At 38.9% G+C, this 16,360-nt stretch overlaps 1 protein-coding gene across 1 annotated transcript in view; it reads right to left on the bottom strand.

Annotated features, from left to right (window-relative positions):
* Positions 1–16,360, bottom strand: part of ZFR (zinc finger RNA binding protein) — a 47,142-nt gene that overhangs the window by 14,258 nt on the left and 16,524 nt on the right. The window contains exons 3-14 of the mRNA XM_066568925.1: positions 14,281–14,563; positions 12,700–12,844; positions 11,686–11,904; positions 10,261–10,511; positions 8,648–8,839; positions 6,254–6,542; positions 5,120–5,313; positions 3,760–3,879; positions 3,096–3,241; positions 2,570–2,732; positions 796–1,001; positions 435–585 (exon numbers count right to left, since the gene is read on the bottom strand). Of these exons, the coding sequence (XP_066425022.1) occupies positions 435–585; positions 796–1,001; positions 2,570–2,732; positions 3,096–3,241; positions 3,760–3,879; positions 5,120–5,313; positions 6,254–6,542; positions 8,648–8,839; positions 10,261–10,511; positions 11,686–11,904; positions 12,700–12,844; positions 14,281–14,563 (2,359 nt within the window). The remainder of the gene's footprint in view (positions 1–434; positions 586–795; positions 1,002–2,569; positions 2,733–3,095; positions 3,242–3,759; positions 3,880–5,119; positions 5,314–6,253; positions 6,543–8,647; positions 8,840–10,260; positions 10,512–11,685; positions 11,905–12,699; positions 12,845–14,280; positions 14,564–16,360) is intronic.

Genomic DNA, 16,360 nt, shown 5'->3' on the forward strand with positions numbered 1-16,360 from the left:
CTAATTTTGAACAATAAAGCACTGACACATACAGTAAGGAAACAAGATATAAGTACAAAAAATGGCATTCATGGAGAACTTTGACTTGAGGCAGCAGATGTGCTGTAACATGTAACGTGCTGTAATTATCTCTATTGCTAGTAACTGATTAATGGTCTTCCTTGTGCTCATTTCTATTTCCCAAATAAAAGAAATCTGTTAAATGGTGATTGATACTACGCTGCTAGAGCACACTCTTGTATGGTCACAATATGGAGGAAGCAGAACATGCAGCAGTCTCTGAATTCAGATGAAAACACTCAGAAAATGGAAAGAAACTGAACCTGAGCTATGTCATGTAGGAGCACAGTGAGTCCTGCTGACATTTAACTTGAGGACAGATTTTCACAGTACTTTTACAAAAACTCAAATCCAAAAATCTAAATTCTACTTACTGCAAGTTGCTTAGGGAGGCTTTCAGCAATACGACTGAGTAATGTCTTGGAGGGCTTCTCAGCACACAACAAAACAAGATTGACATTTCGGTCTCCACGGAGCAGCAAACCTTTAGCCAAAACGCCCACCCGTAAAACGCCTTTCAAAGCTCTGTGAATTGTAGTTGAAAGTTGCAGTTAAAATAATAATGTAAAAATCATAAAAATAATCCTGAATATAGAAAAGTAAAATAAAATTGTACTCCACATCTTTCTGAGACTTCAAAAAACTGCATAAAAGCCCAAAGAAATGAGATCCTGAAAACACTGATAACAGGGTAAGGAAAAACCATAAAATGCTTAGAAAGTAATTTAAAAATACCTGTCTTTACTGCCATCCTTTTTGTCATCTCCCTCTTTGTTCTTGCTTTTTTCATGATCAGTCATGCTGTCAGAAACCAGCTTCAAAGCACGCTCAGTAATAGAAACAATTTTTTGGACTGCCTGAAGTTCCTCCTCAGTTGGATATATAGCAGCATGCTTGGTCATCACGTAGCGATCGTCAGAGGAGTCAGGGCGGCGCAGAGGCTGAACAGACAAAAAAAGTGTTCTTCTGAAACCTGGGGGCACTTCCAAGATCACAAATGGGACAAAATACCAAAACCCAAACATGTGGCTAAGGAACAGAATATTCAAACCTCACATCACTGAAATGTAATAAAACATGAAGTTTCCTCAACAGCCTACACTGTCACAATGAATCCCGTCTGAAAAGACATGAAGAGTATCAAAATTTAAACTAAGGGCAAATCCCAAGATCAGAGGTACTCCTCAACTGGAAAATATTTGGATATTGCTGCAAAATAAAGTACCCATGATTTCTTTTGTACAATCAAAGCATTGTACAGGATGACTTCAGAAGGTCATCTAGTCCAATCTCCTGTTCAAAACACGGTCAGCTGTAAGACCACATCATGTTGCTCAGGGCTTTAGCCCATTAGTTTTTGAAAACCTTCAAAGATGGTGGCTGCGCAACACCTGTACAAAAAAAGATTTCCTGTATTCAGTCTAAATCTCCTTTGTGTTTGCTTAAGCTGGATGCATCTCACCCTCTCATGACTATAAAAAGCCTGGCTCCTTTATAAAGCACAGCTATTAGAAGGCTACTCTATCCCACTGAAGCTCTCTCTTCTCGAAGGCTGAACAATCTCAGATGCCTCAGTCTCTCCTCACAGGGCAGGTGCTCCAGACCTCTGAACATCTAGCACCACACTGAGCCCATTATAATTTATGTATCTTCTACTGGAAAGCCCACAATTAAATGTAGCATTGAAGTCAGGGTCTTATGAAAGCTGATCACTTCCCTTAATCAAGTGACTGTGCTCCTCTTAAAGCCCAGGTAGCTGCTGGCCCTGCTGCCAGGGCACACTGCTGACACATGCCCAGACTGCTGTTTGCCAGGACCCCCAGATCCCTTTCAGGAGAGCTGCTACCCAGCCTCAATCAATGCAAGGGGTTCTTCCTTTCTGAGTGCAGCATTAGGCACTTGTACTTGCAGAATGCCATAAAGTTCCACTCCTACAGCCCACCTAGGTGCCTCTGGATGGTTGGCCTTGCCATCCAAGGTATCAGCTATTCTCCCCATCCCAACGTGATTCAGGTTCATACCAGCTGCAAACCTCAGCAATGTGCACTCACTCCATCACCTTTCAGATCCCTGATCCTTTTCAGTCTAATACCAGAATCAACTCATGTGCAGTGTGGTACTGCACTCTACACTGCTAGAATATGATGCACCATTAACCGTTATTCTCTAAGTCTGATGGAGCTACTTTTTATCCATACACTTGTCCACAATTAGGTAAATAATGTTGTATAACACAATCAAATAAAATAAAAAATAGAAAAATTCAGTATGACTTGTGTTTCATAAGAAGCAATATTTAAAGCATCCTCTTGTCATTTCATTGGACTTATTTTGGAGGACTAGTACACCTACACCATTTCATTAGCATATAATTTCTTCCTCTCTTTTCCAAATCCTTTATTAAGAAACACCAGAGACAAGTGCAGTAGCACTGAGTAATTTTATATTTCTTAACTGTGCCTCCTGGTAAGAATGGTTTAATTTTTTTTCCTCAAGGTAAGAAACTCACTGCTGGTCCTTGAGGTTGAGGAGGCATTCCAGGTCTAACTCCCAGGAGACCTAATGGTCCTGGAGGGCCATGAGGATATCCTCCATCTGGTATTCTGCGACGGTCATCCCAGTGATGCTGCTCTTCCTCCATTCTCCTCCAGTACATGTCCTCTTCATAACGCCTGAAGTGCATCAATCAAAGTATTCTTTTTATACAGCAGTTAATACTTGACACTGCTCTAGACAGATCCTTCTCTGTCTTCAACAACTTTTAGCAGTCATGAGCAAATACCAATGAAGAGACAGTAGCAACATGAATTATTGTTGTAAAAGTAGGTCTGCATTTATGGCAAAGTAATTCTACTAACTCTGCATTACTCAGAAGGATTGAAGAATAGCAAACAAAAATCCCAGTGAGAGAATGACAATTTAAAACACGACAGTATGGAGTTCCCTAAAGTATTTAAAATAAGTAACTATGGCGTTTAGTTTCAGACAATCTGACAGCAGGTTGTCACATTCATTCATGAAACATAATGCATTACCTCATTTCCATCCTCCAGCGTTCCTCCTCTTCTCGCCTTCTCCAGTATTCTTCTTTCTGCATCTGTTTTCTCATCTTCTCTTCCTGAATTTTTCTTGCTCGAATACTGGGCTTCACTTCTACTTGTAAGTCTGGGTTTACTTTTTTCTAGATCAGAAAAGTAATGAATTAAATGTTGCATTCCTGTCCTCATCTCAAGGTTATGGAGTAGTTCTGACAAATTTAACATACACTACTCATCTACAATAAAATCAAAAGGAGCCGAATGCAGTTTTAGAACTTCACAAATGCAGTTATCATTAAAAAGTCTGCAACACAAAGAGTGTGTGCTGTTTATCCTACCAAAAACACTGAGCAATACTATTTCATACTCTTTAAACTTCATGGTAAAGAACATAAAGAACCTATTGTTGCTTCACTTCACTAAGCATTGCTTAGACTACAAGCAACATTCAGAACATCTTAAAAAGCCTCAACCAAAATGTAACTTCACAGTTTGCATTATTCTTTTAAGACTACACTGCCTATAAAATATATTTCTCTTTTTTTACATGCTGTTTACTCAGAGTGCCTACATTTGTCTAGTCTTTAAACCTAAGAGCAGGTGACCAGACCAGTTAGCTGGTATCTGGTCGATTTTCAGAGAGAAGCATTAGCATTTTTACCTTGTACTGAAGTCTGTGCCGCCGCCCTTTCAAATGCATCTCCTTGGCATTAGGATCATTGAAACTGCATTCACAGAGTTTACAGTGAAAGCGGATCACCTTTCCTTCATCATTCCTTACCTGGAAAATAAAGTTATAACACATTTGGTCATTTCTTTTTTATTTTATAAGGCTGATATAAAATTAAATTATCCATTAATCAAATTATCCAGTGCCACTGGATAATGTCTACGTGTCCTAAAACATGTTAAGAAGTTCACACAATAACTGAAAGAAGGCAAAGTAGAAAAAAAGAACCTTCATTTCTGACAGACACACCACCATGCTTGGTAATGAGCAGGGAACAAGGTCCTTCCATTTCAAAGAGTACACAGCTTTAAATTCAAACCTGAACATAGTGAGCTAATAAATCACAGACCTGTGTATCATGCAAAATTCACATCGTCAGTCTTATCTTCAAGGAGAACCCAGAGAATTACAGTCAACCCCATCCTGATCTCTGAGAAGGCAATGGAGCAGCTAATCCTGGAAACCATTTCCAGGTACAATGAGGGCAAGAAAACCATCAGGGGCAGTCAGAATGACTTCACCAAGGTGAAGGCCTGGCAGATGAAGGCAGAGCAGTCAAGATTGTCCCTGTGGACTTCAATAAAACCTTGGACACAGTCTCACCACAATATCCTCCAACACAAGCTGCCAATGCATAGGCTGGATAAGTATACAGTGAGCTGGACTGAAAGCTGTCTGAACAGCCTGGCCAAGGGTAGTGATCTGCAGAATGAAGCTCAGTTGGAGGCCAGGAGCCACCAATACAGCCCCTGGATCAATACAGTCCTGTAACATCTTCAGTAATGCTCTGGATTGATCCTCAGCTAGTATCCTCAGCTAGTTTGCCGATGACATAAAAAACTAAGAGGAGGGGATGATATACCAAAGGGTTGCATTGACGTCCAGAGGGACTTCAACTGTCTCACCTAGTGAAGAGAAGGCTGAGTGGGATCATATCAGTGCATATGAAGGGGAGGGGCGCAGAGAGGACACAGCCAGACTTTTTTCAATGGTGCCCAGTGCCAGGACCAGAGCCAATTAGCACCAAGTGAAAAATAGCTGAACATCAGAACACTCTGTTATTGTGACTGACTGTGCTCTTGCACAACTCCTCAGGGAAGTTATGGAGTCTCCATCCTTTGACATTCTCAAAAAACATCTGGACATGGTCCTGGGTGACTGGCTGTAGGTGGTCCTTCTTAAGCAGAGTGACTGAACCAGGTGATCTAAAGAAGTCCCTGCCAACCTCAATCACTCCATGATTACATTCACTATAACAGTTAAAAAATAATACATATTTTCATATTAATACCTCCTCCACATAGTCATGGCCCACTGGTTGGACATCACTTTGCAAGGCAGCAAGAGTTGTGGGAGTAACTGGTTCAGCTGCTGTGTCAGGCTTTACTTCCTGTGTTTGCACTGTAGCAGCAGGAGGTGTTTTAACACTTTCAGCTGATTTCATTTCTTCCATTTTACTTCCTGTTGTCTGAAGCTTATTACCACCTAGAAATCAAAACCAAAAGTTAAATTATTGCTCTTCATAAAATGAGAATGTGATTAACCATAGTGTGCAAACTGAAGATTTTATTAGCAAATACCTATGATTTGGGCAAAGAATTACAGGTCTTTTAAAATCTATTGGATTTTAAAATCAACCAAAACTTAAGTATATTTTCAATATAATTAAATATTTTAACAGTAAATTTAACAACATTCAGGTTACTTAAACACTGAAGTTGTTTACTCTAATAAGAAAAACTTCTGCTTTAAAAAAATCACCATTTTTGTTATTTGTTTTCCTGCTTTTTCAAGGGACAGGACTGAATGGGAAACAACTCAGAAAATGTATTTTAATAATCTTTTTTTTTGTTATTTTGAAAATTTATATATTTAAAAAGTGTACTTCAAAACTTTATAATGTTTGTACTAGTAAAGGTAGTATACTCCTAGCGATGCAACTGTATAGGTCTTTCCTTGAAGAGCGGGATAGCTTATTGTGGAACAGCTGCTTCCCATCTCTGTTATACTCAGTTCAAAGTTTACATGGTTAGTTTTCCACTGAAAAAGGATGTTTCAGTTGCCCATCACAAACTGCCAATCTACTGCATGTACATTAATAGCCCAGGCTGTGAGCTGAAACTAGGACTATAAACTGCAATACTCCAGCAGCTACTACATAAGAAACAAAAGGTGGAAGGCTTCTTATGAAGGTGGGAAAAATATTCAGGAGGGGCCAGGTGGAGACAACTGGGCAGAAAACACCAACATCAATTTTGAAGCAAAACTTTTATAGAAATTCTCACTTAACAGTAATTCCCTTAAACACAGCAGAGTAACTCATGCATGGAGTTACCTAAATATATTTGTGTCTGCTGAACTAGTTCTTAAGAAAAATTTACAGAATAGGTTAGGTTTCAAAATAAAGACTGACTTCTGTACTTGCCAACAAAGTTTATTTTCGGTGTAGATATTTTCTTTACTGCTATGTTAGCAGCAGTTGAAGATGTTTTGTTGTTGGATGCAGTGTTAAGTGTGGTGTTTGCCGTGGGAGTAAGAACTTTCACTGCAGAGGACGCAACAGAGGAGTTCACTGTACTGCTGCTAGTTGCTATATTTGAAGCAGAGGACGTTGGTTTGGAAGCAGATGTGGATGTTGAGGAAGTAGCTTGGGTAACCACATTTGGTTCAGTTGAAGGAATGGGTTTGCCAAGTTTTGTATGCAACTTTACTACCTGTAAGTAGGAAGAGAAATTAATAACATTATCTCCCTGAGATAGCTGTAAAAATAATGTATCACAAGCAAAAATATCAATATCTAAAAAATCAATATAAATAGCTTGTTTTTTTGTTAGCTTGTTTTTTTTGCAAAAGTGGCCTTAGTAAAGAAAAAAGATGGATGCGTAAAAGCTCTTGTCATCTATAACAGGGAAATAGGCACTTGCTATCTCACATTGCTTACTTACTTTAGAAATTCAGGCATTTACTCCCACAACTGTTTAGATAATAAACACAACAAGCTTACAACTCAAGATAAATTCAAGCATACATTTTGCTCCTAATGTTTCAATGTATCTGTTTTGTTGCCTCTTTTTAGTCTCCTTCAAAGGGGCAGAACATTAAACTGTTTTGGTTCCAAACAATATTTGTAACTAAGAATTATTTAGCTCAGATTCAGCAACACTGTGTCTTTTGATTGCTACATTTCAAGAGTCTTCATATTGAAAGATTTTACACGTTATTTAGCCAAGCTGAAGAGAATCCCTTAGGCAAATGCCTTCCGTTTTTCCCTTTTTTTTCTAATGTTTAGAAATAGTTAAGGAGGATTCAAGAGGTATTTCAGAGCTCTTTAGTATCACACAGAAAGTAAAGAGGTACATGCTTATTAGAATTAATAAGCACAGGCCTTTCTATAATATGTCTCTCATCGAATAATACTTCTTTTTGGTGTCTGCTGACCACCATCTGAAAAAGCAATGCAAGTAATCCATATGAAAAAAATATGCAAGATCAAAACTAAAGACTGAGTGTTGAAAACAGCAGTAAAAAAAATACAAACCTGTGAGACACGCCTTAAACGTGAACATGTACACAATCATGATATGCACACAACCATCCAAATTAATTTCTTAGCCTTTTGTTCTTATTTTTTATGTTCCCTATCAGAATACTGACATGTTAATGTCACACAATAGTATAAATTTAAACTCAAGCAACTGTTCAAAATTACTTTTTTCCAGTAGAATGAACACAGTTCTTTAGTTACCACAGCAATGGAGTCCTTTGTGATACCATTTTCACACTGGTAAGAACCTAAACCCAGCAATGGCTTGCAACTATCACAAAGAGAAAGCTATATCCAAATATGAAAGGATAATATATACTACACTTTATATACCTATGGAGTTATGGAGCACAACCCAAGAAAGTAATGGCTCAGTTTACTAAAGGAAGAACACTGGACAAGTTCTCTAAAGTCTCTCTAAATTTTGATTTTTGCTCTTGAAGGAAGATAATTTTAAACATGCTATGAGATTTATTTATTTTAGTAGGAACAATGCTACTGATGCCTGTGTACTGAGATGTAAAGAACTATAAAAGCAGAGTATTAATACTTTGTATTTGTTAGTGGCATTTCCAGAGTTATAAGGAAAATCTGTAATTTCTAAACACATATCCTACCTACCACTGCACTTAGTGTTGTATGGCCAAGTTTAAAACATAGGTCACAGCATTTCACAGTGCAGCCCACAGTTTTTATTCCAGGATGCCCACAAAAGAGCACCCAAACAATAAGAACAACACATGTACCAGAAGTCTTCTAAACATAGTCATTATAAAGTCTACTACAGGACATTGTTCCTTGCTTCCAGAGGACAGTTTTCTTCGCAGGAACCATCAAAGAATGATGCCTGTTCTTTGCACTAGCTTAGGTTACAGTGTTTCAAAGTGCATTGGAAGATTAACTGTCCCAGCCAGACAAGTAAGATGAATCTCAAGAACAGTCTTGAGAAGAATTAGGGGGCACAAGCATACACATCCTCAACGGTACCTTTCCCACATCTCACTCCACACCTTCTTCCTATGATTTGGGTGATAGCCCAATATATCCTCTTTTCATTGATGCCATGGCAATATTTTCCCCCTTTTTTTCAACAATGCCCTTCTCATAGTGAGCCTAAAGACAAATTTGAAAGGAAAAGAAGAACTAAAATTTTTAAATAAAATAATTTAAATTATACTGTTTTTGCATATTTTCTCCTTCCTTAAAATGATAAAAATGATGGGGAGAAATGTTCTTGTTCTTACTTGCATGGTAAGAACAAGAGAAATCTCTTACTTTCTGATGCTTGGCTCCACGGATATGGGCGGCATAAGCATCTGCCCCGGTACAAGACACATCACAGAGCTCACAGCGCAACTGATTCTGAGTTCCACGAGCAGAAGTACTGTTGTTGGTGGTGTTCTGGGAAGCTTTTAATGCTGCTTCTTTCTTTTTGTGTTTCTGGCCTTCTAAGTGTTCTTTGTAAGTCTGTTTAAATAAACAAAACGCACAGTAAGCTGTCTTTGTACTGCTGGTTCATCATTCCCGTGAATACATCTAATACAGAACATGGCAGAAAACACACATTTTGCCTAGGAAATACCTCCTACACTGAACATTTCTGTGGTATGGCATGCATTAACAGGCCACTTCTAAGACCAGAACATTTTCTTCTCCAGCATCAGGATCCCACACTTAGGTAAAACAATACAGGTTTTTCTCCTCTAACTTCTCAACTTCTCAATCAAGTAGTGGTCAAACAGTATCACCACTGAAAATTTGACAGGATCAGAAACTGCGGTTTCCTCATTGCATTAAATTATTTTTGATTTCCAGCTTCCCTCAAACTTTAAGTGTATCCAGATAAACAGAAAAATCAATTTAAAAGAAGGTAGTGCACAAATAAGGCTGTACTGAAAGTGAAATGCAGAAGTTGGTATTAGTTCCTATATCAACACTGGCAATCTAGAGCAGACAGGGTAGGCAATAATGACAAATTTACCTAAAGAACTGTTTAGCCAGACTCAGATATAAACATTCTGCATGACTTTGTATCTACTTTCTAGGCACTTTTACCCACTATGACACTAAACTGGGAAATTGGAATATAATGAAGAAGTCTCCCTCAGTCTCCTTCAAAGGGGCAGGTTTCCCATTCACTAAACTTGTGTAATTCCATAGCTTTCAAAAGAGTATTTTCTACAAGTTTCCTATGCTGAAGAAACAAATCACATTCAAAGTTTCAAATAATTCTGAAGTGAGGTGAAGCTCCTCTGTACAAGCTCAGGGGGTGTATCTTTATGTCTTCCAACAGGAACTCTTTCTATAATACTACGCATTTTTATTTCATTATTCCTTTAGTACAAGTATAGAATCAGGTCTAAAAATCAACAAATACTCTTAATTAGAGGGATAGAGAACCCCTCCTATGAGGAAAGGCTAAGACAATTTGGTTTGTTCAGCCTGGAAAAGGCTCTGGGGTGACCTAAGTGGGACCTGCCAGTACGTAAAGGAAGTTTGTAAGGAGGATGGACAGAGACTTTTTACAAAAGCATGGAGTGACAGGACAAGAGGCAATGGCTTCAAACTGAAAGAAAGTTTAGGTATTAAGAAGAAATTCTTTATGGTAAGGACGATGATGCACTGGCACAGCTGCCCAAAGAAGCTGTGGGTGCCCCATCCCTGGAAGTGCTCAAGGCCAGGCTGGATGGGGCTCTGAGCAACCTGCTCTGGTGAAGGTATCCCTGCCTACAGCACAGAGCTTGGACCAGATGGTCTTCAAGGTCCTTTCCAACCCAGGCCATTCTGCAATTCTATGACTCTTAAGAGGGTAAGGTTTTTTAGCTGAAGAAATTATGAATAAAGTATAGTAGAATAAAGCACAGTAGAATAATACATAATACAGATACCTGTGGTCCAGCACAGCTGATCTTGCAAACGTCACAGTAGTGGATCTGGGGTGGTTTGGGAGGCTGTTTTGGTTTCAGTTGCTTATTTTGGAATGGTGCCTTTTTAGTAAAGGTGGTCCCTGTCCAAGCAGCTGTCGCAGCAGCAGCAGCAGCTGCCGCTGCCGCCTGTTTCTGTTGTTGCTGCTGCTGCTGTTGGTAATAGGACGATGCAGCTGAATACACTGCAGCTTCATAGCCAGAATAGGAGGTACCTGAAAAATTAAAAGAAAAACAAATGTTACATCACCATATATAATGTATCAATTACATAATGCACTAATTCAAATCATGTTGCATAACAGTTGAGGGGCAAGGCAAGATGTAAGTAATTCACTGAGATCTTGTCAGGCAGTCTTGAATTTGGCTTCATGTTTCACAGTAGACAAATATACAGCCAACAATTGTGTGGGAATATATTAAATTCTAGACACATCTTTGCAGACGCACAGTTAAGTTAGATATAACAAAGCATCCCTAGAGAACATACGAAATTTCCTGGTACATCTGGTAAGATTGGGTAAGATGGAACAAGAATTTTAATGAAAGATTTAGCAAAGGCCACATGAAGCAAACAATCTTCTAGAATCTAATCTAATTTGCTGTTCATGTTTCCAAATGGCAAGGACTGATAATACGGAGAGGAAGGGGGAAAAATGAAGATAAAAGACAGAACATCTAGTGCTATTACATCCTGTTTCAGTGATTTAAGTTGTTTTGGTATAGAGAAGATGTTTCACTCACTAAAATCTGGCTATACAGTCCCTGACTTCTAGCTGAGTAAATCAAGGAAACTAGGCTCTGTGTCAAGGACGTACTAAAATCCCTTTTTAAGCAAGAAACAGAAAACAAAAAGTTCAGGGTAGGTATAACATGCCAGTTAATTACCATCTATGGCTATGAAGTTACCATATTTTCATCTTTAACTATGTTTTGGATTCCTAATGGTTGAATAAAGTCTTTCCAGCACACATTTCTCATTCCATTTTGGGTCAGGACAGCCCAAACTTAAAAGATTTATACTGAACTGTTCCTCCCTGTCTCTGTAACTGCATGCACCCTTCCCATTTCCTGGGAGTAACATTTGCGTGGATGCATTTTGTTATATTTTGTATTCCTTGTTTTTTCCTTTTCACCTTACAATGAATCACTGCTTGGTAGCTATGTAAGCACTCTGTATATTCTCATATCTAACAAAATAGGTATGTAAGGCATCAAAACGGTTTTGAAGATGACACAAAACATTCTGGTATGGCAATGACTGAACTGGTTGCTACCTCTCAGCAGACTACAATGTAATTGAGCATGAAGTGCTAAACTTCTGAGCGCTGAAAGCCTCTTCTGCAGCAACTTCAAAGATCCCAGCACGAAAACATGCAAAATTCTTACCAGAGTAAGTTACTGCTGTTGTGCTGTACGTCGCACTCTGAGTATAGGATGGAACAACAGTGGCTGCAGCTGCCACTGGCTGCACAGTCGAGGACACCGGATATATGGAAAATGTTGTTGTTGCTGGACTTGGGGTTGCAGGTTTTATAGCTGTCACTTGCCGTGTTTGCTGGGCTTGGGTATACTGAGTTGCCCCTTGGCTATATCCTGCTTTTGGAGCTAATGAAGAGAGAAAATACAAGTATAGAAACATTGACATGTTTTAGTTGAGTGAAATGGAAACCATACTAAGGGAAAATTAACAACATGTTTGTGAACAAATGTGTAAGAAGTGGGGGTTTGTTTTGGGAGTTTTGTTTCATTTGTTTTGCTTTTTAGTGTTGTACATTTGGTTGCTTTACTGTCATAGCTATGCATTTCATACCATGTATCTCAATCAAGTCACAGCTCAAGAAGTAAGCCTTAAATTTATTTATTTGTTTTTAACTGTGCTATCATGTTTTTTACATGGTTTTAAACAACCTTCTTATGTAACAGTTTTACTAGAATACTCCAAACCAAAGCACACCTAAACTTTCCTCTTAATTCTACATAAAAAAATACTAAGCAGGATTCATGCTTTGTAGCAATCATGATATGAATAATTAGAGAATTATATACATGAAGAACCTAGAGAATCAAAAGAGTATTTCTAACTGAGTTATCATCTGAACACAACACTGATTATCTCAACTACTTCAGCAAGGTTTCTAGACAAATCAGTAAAAACTTTGCCTAAAAGTATGTTTCGAGTATATTTAGTGGCAGTCCAAAATTCAGAGGCAGCTACTCATGGCAATGTCACAAGTGTTGAAGTTCTAGGCACAGGAAAAACTTTCCACGCAGTGACAGAGATTACGCGACAAAACTTAAAACAGAAAAATATAACGTGAAGCAGTCAAACAACTATTTTTAAGGCTTAAAGTAGTCGACAAGACTGTGAGTAACAAGAGCAGTTTGAATCATGCCACCCACCTGTCTGGTAGTAGGACTCAGCCACCGAGGGCTGTGGCTGGGCAGCAGCAGCCACGGCTGCGGCAGTCGCGGTTGGCTGCTGATAATATTGTTTGCTGTCGTACGCCACCGCTGGGGCGGTGGATCGAACGTAAGAGTAGGAATCCTAAGGATTGAAAACAGAGAAACTACCTGTAAGTATATGGCTAGAGTAATAGCAATGATCAGCAGAGTCAAATTAACAATGTACTGTCTTCTGGCCTACTCAAGTAGAATAAAAACTCCCCATCTACACGTACAGTATATACAAATAAATGCATTAGAGAAATTAAGTTTACTTTCATAGATACTTCAGGCCTGAAACAGCCCTAACTGCCTTTTACAGACTCAATACTGTAATCATCCTCATGCTATTAATCCCTTTCTCTACCAAACTTTTTTGAAAAGCCTCTAACTCTCAATAGTTTTTAATGACAGTATCGGATTATATTTCTGTAAAATATTAAGAAAAAGTCCACCACAGATCTCTACAAAACATGAATTTCTACAAGGCCCAATAAATTCTCAGGGGTAGAAACATAAGCCTGTATTTTCTTTAAAAATCTTATCATTAACAACATTTTTCTTGGTTACATTTTTTAGAGTATGAAAGTAGTATTTTTAAAGCCTTCTTTACTTTTTGGTGTATCAACTAGTTCATTAGAGAAACATAACTGGTCTTCAAAGGGAAGGCAAGTAGCTCATTTGATACCTTTACCACACAGTAGATCTCTAATAAGCTTAGAAGGGGATGCCTGGAAGCCACTAGATGCATGTAGACACATTCTCCCATCCTCTCTATGTTTATAGTAAAACACAAAGAGTTGATCAACTGAAGGGGAACAAGGCATGACCTACTAGAGCTGAAATACACTAATGTATTAAAATCCTTTTTAATTCCAAGAAATACAACAACAAAATCTTTTTTCGTCCAACCTGTGTAAACAGAAATTATTTTATTTAGTTTAGGGGGACTCTCTTTTTTTCCAAAGGAATCTAATAACTGACCTCATAATATATAACGAGTTGCAGAAGCTACACCAAAGAACTGAGAACATGCAGCAATAATATAGTCCTTTTAAACAAACCAAAATGCTAATTAGAATCTAGATAATGCCCTGATAAGTTCAGAATTAGAAAGGTGAAAAACTATTGCAAGAAACATAGTATTTCAAGATGAAAGGGGACAGAGAGCAAAAGCCCTTTTGCAAGAGCCTGTATCCACAGATGGTTAGGCAGGGATCTCAGAAGAGGATATCCAAAAAAACTACCCACAGGGTAGTTTATCTCCTAGGGCAATCTTCTGTCCTCACAGGCTTGGTACTAGACTCCAGTGGCACCCAGGAATCTGACAAAGGAATTATTTCTACCTCTACTGAAATTTTTTACTGGAACAGTCTTTTCAGTTCCATGACCCAGTTTACTGCACACCAAGCCAACATCTAAGCTAACAGAAGACAGTGCTTTTCTTTACAGCAGCAGTTGCGCAAAATCACATTTTCTTTTCCAAACAGGCTTCCTCCTCTCAAAGCACCTCTTAAAAATCACACAGCAGGAACCTACCTGGTAATTCTGTGTGGTGACAGGAGGTGGTGGCGGCGGAGCCTCTTGCTGGCGCTGCGTGTAGCCGTAGTCTGTAGCAGTGTGTGCCGTGGGATAGCCGCCGTAGGCAGCAGCTGTGGCAGCAGCTGCCACGGCCACCGGGGCAGGCCTGGCCACCGCCACTGTGGCTGCGGCCGGGGCATAGGCTGCAGTGACCGTGTGCGCCGCCACCGGCGCCTGGTGGACAGTGTAGCTGGCAACTGTGGTTGGATGGGAATAGGCTACACCCGAAGCTGGCTGCTGGCTGTATTGGCAGAAGACAGTAAGTAATTAATCCGACGCACAAAGCTAATGCCTACACATTTCAAAATCCCAGATTTGATTAATACTTTTCCTGTTCTACAGACAGATCTGGAGCAGCCTTCTATCTGTGCATACTCTTACTTAATGGCTTTTATTAACCATCTTCCATCCCCGTGAAAAAGGCTGTATCATTCTTTAATTTCTGTGGATGGACACATAGAACACAATCACAGAATGTTAACACACAGGAAGGTACATTAAAGACTATCTAGTCCCAACCTCCACGCCAACTCCTACTCGACCAGATCACTCAAGGCCAATGCTGCCAGGGTTGGGACACCCACAACCTCCCCGGGCAACCTGTTCCAGCTGTGTTGCCACTTTCAGAGTAAGGAATGTCTTCCCAACACCTAACCGAAATGTCCCCTCTTTCAATTTGTACCCATTACTCTGTGTTCTATCTCTACAGTTCCTCATATTTCATGTAGATGATTATTTACTTCATAAAGGGGGGGTGTTTGTGTTGAGTTTTCTCCAAGCAGTGGAACACAAGTCTTTCATTCAAAATAATGCAGTAGTCCCAAGCTGATAGCTTTTCCAGACTAGTAAATTTTAAATACTTTAGTAGTTCTTCAGTAAAGTGACACACCCATCAAATTAAGAAGAATGCTACTTTTGTGTGAGAGCTCATTACTGACCTGTACTAACATGAAGTTTTTCATTACACCATATTCAAGCAATTAAATTCTAAAGACAGCCATGAAAATCAGCTCGGAACTGCTGTATTTACTTAGACACACAGAACTGATAGGGGACTTCTCAAACAGATGGTTAGAATTTTAGGAGCTGGTCCCACTTGCACGAGCAGAAGTCCACTGACGCAACACAAAGCATCACAAGTGCAGACAATCACACTGAGCAAGAAAACCACTCTGGCAATCTCCCAGGCACCTGCTGAGACTAATTGCCTCTCTAAAATTTGCAGGTAGGACGCTAATATGTAGCAATTTACTAAAAATCCATAAATACTAACAGCAGAAATAAAAACTGATTGCTTCAAAGGTTTAATTACTTGAACAGAAATTAGAATTACTGTCCTATACTGATATGTAACTGTGCATGATGTTGACCTATTATGATGCATAACTGTGGATTATGATCAGAAGGTTGGGATAGTTATTTTGATTTTTAAGCAAATAAAGTGAAGCAGGTAAAATATAGGTAAAATATCACTATCTGGAATAATAACATCAAGTGGGGATTCAGTGATAATTCTATTATTTTTGTACATTTCCTACACTGCTGTTCAATAATAGCTATATCTATACACTTTTAATTTCACAAAAGTAATTTCCACAACTCCCTTGTGTTCAGTAATTTTTTCATACTTATTTTTAGAAAAACTGATTTTGTCATTTCAATTACAGCAGAACCCACTTACTTTAATAAATTAAAAAAACACATACAGGCAGCCCCCTCCCCCTCCCAACCATTCTCACAGCAGAAACAGAGAAAATTTTACTACTGATGGACTTACATGCCTGGACTCCACCTTCTTCCCACCACATGTCCCTCACTGCTTAAAGACTACTTGCATTCTATCCAATTTTACTTCAGTTGTGAATTCTACATACAATAATGTTTTATGTTATTTTCAATTATTAGCCTAAGAGCAAAATGAAAAGACCTAAACCACTTTGATGTACATCACATTGCTGCTTGCAACTCCTCCTCCATGATGTTCACAGGAAAATTCTGTTTACTTAACATGAGAAACTGGACTCCATCACAAAATTCA

The sequence above is a fragment of the Molothrus aeneus genome, chromosome Z (assembly GCF_037042795.1).
Source record: "Molothrus aeneus isolate 106 chromosome Z, BPBGC_Maene_1.0, whole genome shotgun sequence".
In the NCBI taxonomy this organism is placed as follows: domain Eukaryota; kingdom Metazoa; phylum Chordata; class Aves; order Passeriformes; family Icteridae; genus Molothrus; species Molothrus aeneus.